Source organism: Nerophis lumbriciformis, linkage group LG13 (genome assembly GCF_033978685.3).
Source record: "Nerophis lumbriciformis linkage group LG13, RoL_Nlum_v2.1, whole genome shotgun sequence".
Taxonomy (NCBI): Eukaryota; Metazoa; Chordata; class Actinopteri; order Syngnathiformes; family Syngnathidae; genus Nerophis; species Nerophis lumbriciformis.
The window spans coordinates 44,837,846-44,842,920 of record NC_084560.2 but is presented as its reverse complement, the minus strand read 5'-3'; the positions used below and the strand labels follow the sequence as shown (position 1 = coordinate 44,842,920).

At 40.2% G+C, this 5,075-nt stretch overlaps 1 protein-coding gene across 1 annotated transcript in view; it reads left to right on the top strand.

Annotated features, from left to right (window-relative positions):
* The window catches only part of zic2a (zic family member 2 (odd-paired homolog, Drosophila), a), a 5,542-nt gene extending 897 nt beyond the window's left edge, over positions 1 to 4,645 (top strand). The window contains exons 1-3 of the mRNA XM_061970735.1: positions 1 to 551; positions 1,858 to 2,021; positions 3,774 to 4,645. The exon at positions 1 to 551 is cut by the window's left edge and continues 897 nt beyond it. Coding sequence (XP_061826719.1) covers positions 1 to 551; positions 1,858 to 2,021; positions 3,774 to 3,968 — 910 coding nt within the window. The 3' untranslated portion in view covers positions 3,969 to 4,645. The remainder of the gene's footprint in view (positions 552 to 1,857; positions 2,022 to 3,773) is intronic.
* The last annotated feature ends 430 nt before the right edge of the window (positions 4,646 to 5,075 follow it).

Here is a 5,075-nt window from a genome sequence, read left to right as displayed (position 1 = left end):
GCAGCACGGCTCCGGCAACGTCCTCAACGGGCAGATGAGGCTCGGCCTGGCGGGGGAGGTGTTCGGGCGCTCCGAGCAGTACCACCAGGTGTCCAGCCCGCGGGCCGACCCGTACGCGGCGGCGCAGCAGCTGCACAACCAGTACGGCAACATGAACATGGCGGCGCACCACCACCACCACCACCACCACCACCCGGGCGCCTTCTTCCGCTACATGCGGCAGCAGTGCATCAAGCAGGAGCTCATCTGCAAGTGGGTCGAGCCGGAGCAGCTGAGCAGCCCCAAGAAGTGCTGCAACAAGACGTTCAGCACCATGCACGAGTTGGTGACGCACGTCTCCGTGGAGCACGTCGGCGGGCCCGAGCAGACCAACCACATCTGCTTCTGGGAGGAGTGCCCGCGGGAGAGCAAGCCCTTCAAGGCCAAGTACAAGCTGGTCAACCACATCAGGGTCCACACCGGGGAGAAACCCTTTCCCTGTCCCTTCCCGGGCTGCGGGAAGGTCTTTGCGCGCTCCGAGAACCTCAAGATCCACAAGCGCACGCACACAGGTAACGTGCACTTTCTTATATTATATTTCATCTTCTTAAGGAATAAATATATATATATATATTTCTTATCATTACTCCTAAAAGTGCGCACTTTTACATTAAATAATTCTCTGCTGCATTCAGGAAAAAACACTAACTTTCACCCCCACATCCATCCATCCATTTTCTACCGCTTATTCCCTTTGGGGTCGCTCAGCTACAATCGGGCGGAAGGCGGGGGTACACCCTGGACAAGTCGCCGCCCTCATCGCAGGGCACAGTACTAAACAATTCCATTAAAAAAAAAATTTACTTTCTGTCCAAGCTTGTATAATCTACTGCCTTGTTCAATTGTAAAAAAAAAAAAAAAAAAAAAATTCTGTGCCTAAAATTCACATTTCTATCACAATTATCATACTGTAAAAACATGGTTTAGCTAACTTCATTAAAAATTAATAGCATGGAATTACAATTCAAATGTCGTTTTTTTTTTTTTTGTAAAGCCTTTCAAAAGAATTGAAAATATAACTTTTTGCGAATTAAATGTAATACGAATTGCATTTTTATATTAAAGCGCGCAAAGTTTTTTTTTGTTTGTTTTTGCCACCTTTTAAATAAATAACGGGCCTAAACGCTCCCGTTTTCGTTCGAATCGAACCAACAAGATCTCCGGTGTTTTTCGTTCACTTCTAAACTAAATGTCTGTTTTCGGTTATTTTCCTTCCACTTTTACGCCCTGAAAAATAAGCCGAATTTGTCCCGAACGCTTTCTGGAATATTCGGCGTGTTTGCCTTACACGTTTACCCCACGCGTTGCTTTGATTTCACGGGGGCAAATTAAAATACGTGTAAATATGGTGCTAATTTTGCATTGCGGCGGAGTATTGTTGTATTTTTTTTTTTTTTCCTCTTTAAGGTGCTAGACAGGCCCTTTTCACATGTCCACCTATTGCTTTGGGGACCGGGGTGTGTGTGGGTGTGTGTGTGTGGGGGGGGGGGGTGCATGCATGATGGGTGCCATGAAAATGGCCAGGTGCTAATTAGATTTTTATTGTCTCTCAAGCAAATGGTGCTTGCCTTCTGTGGGCCTGCTTGATGATGGCCCTGCTCCCCCCCCCCCCCCCCCCCACCCCCTTCACTAAATCAATATGCGCATTATTCCCCCCCCCCCCCCTAACTGTCCCCAAACCCCCCCATTCAGCTTTGCATATGCAAGAGGCTTTTAGTTGTGTTAATTTATATTTTTTTCCACATGCATTTTTATTCCAACTGGAGGCATTTTCATTTAAAAACAAAACAAAAATCAATGCATTTTTTTCCCTTCCAGGAGAGAAACCTTTCCAGTGCGAGTTTGAAGGCTGCGACAGGAGGTTTGCAAACAGCAGCGACCGAAAGAAGCACATGCACGTCCACACCTCGGACAAGCCCTACCTGTGCAAGATGTGCGACAAGTCCTACACGCATCCCAGCTCCTTGCGGAAACACATGAAGGTAAAAAAAAAAAAATCATGTTATAATAGCAAGGGGAATTAACAGGAATAGTAGCATTAAATATTAAAAATGTGTAAGTTATATATGTGTTATAAACAGGCCCCGGCCCTAATCAATCTGGCGCCCTAGGCAAGATTTTAGGTGGCGCCCCCCCCACATCGGCAGTGAAGTGTATATACTCACAAGAAACCGAATAGCTTTGTCTTTGACCTTTTTTTTTTACTTAAAGAAAGCAAATTAACAATCAGAATAGTTAACAAGATAAAAAAAAAATATGAATAAATAAATGAATGCAAAAAATAAAAAATGAATATATGAAATACAATATTTTTTACATACATATTGCTTAATTAACATTAATGATGTGCACTTTAACAACTAGGCTTACAACTATACCTAATATATATTAAGGGGTGGAAAAGTGACTATTACCTGCAGGGCAAACATTAGCTAACCAGAAGGCAATAACACCTGCTTAAAAGATCTAATACAAAATGTCCCTGAGGAATGTAAGGTGGGAGTACTGTAATTACCTAACGTTACATTATTATTTTCCATAACAATTTAGCCCCCTCCAACAATATTAACCCGACGTGGCTACTTATTGATTAGCAATTGCCGAATCATGTAACATTAGCTTAATGCTCAAAAGCCAGGTTACTATCACATTCTGTAACAGACAAATAATTTCACGTAGGCTAACGTTACCTACCTGCTACCTCTTGTCTTTTTCTCGTTTCTCCTCCTCTTCTTTTCTCTTTTTTTCTTCCCTGGGCACCATATTTATTTTTTATTATCTTTTTTTTTTTTTTTTTTTTTTTTTTTAATACACTGTAGCACTTTGAGGTTGTTTACTCAATGTAAAGTGCTTTTTACAAATAAAATCTATTATTATTATTATTATTATTATTATTATTATTATTATTATTATTATTATTATTATTATTATTATATCAGGAGTGGGTATTGACATAAAAAAAAGGTGCAGAGGTTAATATTTAAGATGCGCATGCGTGCATAAATACTGATTTTTTGATGTGGTGACGTCCAAAAAAGAGTCATGATACGGGAAGGGAGGGGGGCGTAAAGTTGTAACAAATAATATTTCTATTAAATAGGCTTTACTTTGCATTTTAATTAAAGTGGGATTATTTTTTTGTATTTAGAAATAATAGTACCAACTTTTTTTCTTTTTTTTTTCTCCAACATTTGTGGCACTGGCGTGGCGCCCCCCCCTGATGGACGGCGCCCTTAGCATTTGCCTATACGGGCCTATGCCACGGGCCGGCCCTTGGTTATAAATGAGCTAGCCAGCATTATGCTAAAAGTTTTAATAGTTTTTTTTTTTTTTGTTCGTGCAATATATAAATATGTTTTTTTTTGCTGCTGTGTGTCAAATTTGAAGTCCTTCCTATCACAAAAAAAATGGTTTGTTCATGCAAAGTCATAAATAAGTGCACTTTTTTTTTTTGCATAATACATATTGTGCAATAAATATGTATTATGTTGCACTTTTTTTTTTGCACTATAATGTGCATATGCAGCTTTATGGTTGTGTTGAGCAATAATCAATGACAAATAATGTATTGTCATTTATTTATTAATTTTTTAAACATGAATTCAATAGCAAAAATACATTGCATTGATACAAAGCCCGAAAACTGCACTTTCCGAATGGCCCCCCACGGGACATGTCATTTATTTTAAGGTTAAATAAGAAATATCTAACCGAGATCCTTCTTATTTTCTTAGGTGCACGAGTCGTCCCCGCCCACGTCCGACTCCTCGCCGGCAGCCAGCTCGGGCTACGAGTCGTCCACCCCCCCGGGCCTGGTGTCGCCCACGGCCGAGACCCAAAGCAACAACACCCTGTCGCCGGCCTCCGCCGTGCACAGCAGCACCAGCCACAGCGGCCTCTCGTCCAATTTCAGTGAATGGTATGTGTAAGGACCCCGAACTGAAGGCGTCTCTCACACACACACACACACACACACACATTTCCCAGCACTGGACCAGGACATTAAGGACATGTGACGATGACTTAGTCTCCAGCGCCGCTTACAAAAAGTGTATCATAGAACGCTGATGTAAATAATGGCTGACTTTGTGCTCGTTTTGGTCTCTTTTGGTGTCTAAATGTTTCTTCGATGGTAGCTCTCTCTCTCTGAACTGGACTCTCGTGTGCACATAATCCAACAACATGTACTCCATATTTCGTCCTAAACTTGGAAAATCGATTGTATTATAGGAAAAAGAATAAGAAAGGGTGCCAAAGTTCATGCTTTGTGAATGTACATTATGTTTTATTTTGAAAAGTTTGCCTGGCTTAACTTACTTGTGTCATTTGTGTGTGTGTGTGTGTGTGTGTGTGCTCTGCAAGTTGTGGCCAGCAAACCATGGAAAGGAAAAGAAAAAAAAAAAGGCTAACATTTTCTTATGTTTGTGTGTGTATTTGTAAATAGCGAACTGCCATATTTATCCATTTGTAAGTAAATTATGGTAATTACTTGCTACAGATGAAATGTATTTATAAAAAGCATCTTTGTTTTTTTGTTTTTCTTGGAACTATAAATATGTATATTTTAAAGAGCTTAACCCGGGGCAGTTGTTTCGTCGTGTTTTTGTTTTTGGAAAGTTTAAAAAAAAAAAAAAAGTGTTTTCATCCTGACTGTGATAAAACATTTTGACTCCATACAAATATAATAAAAATCAATTGTTGCAAGTGATATATATACACATTTTTTTTTTCTTCCTTGTGCGTCTTTTTTCTGGTGTTTTTTTGCATTCGGGCATCTCACTCGACACCTAAATATTTGCCATCAGTATTTCCTTTAATAATAGGAAAAAAAGGCTGTTGCAGTCATTGTTTGGTCTATTTATCTTTACAAAAATTCTTTTTGTCCTTTTAATAATGGAAAAAAACAGAACTTTGTTGCCTCCACTTGATTAAAGACTCTTACGGGTTCATTGGAGCTTTTTGACAAACTTACCGTATTTTCCGCACCATAAGGCGCCCTGGGTTATAAGCCGCGCCTTCAATGAACGGCATATTTC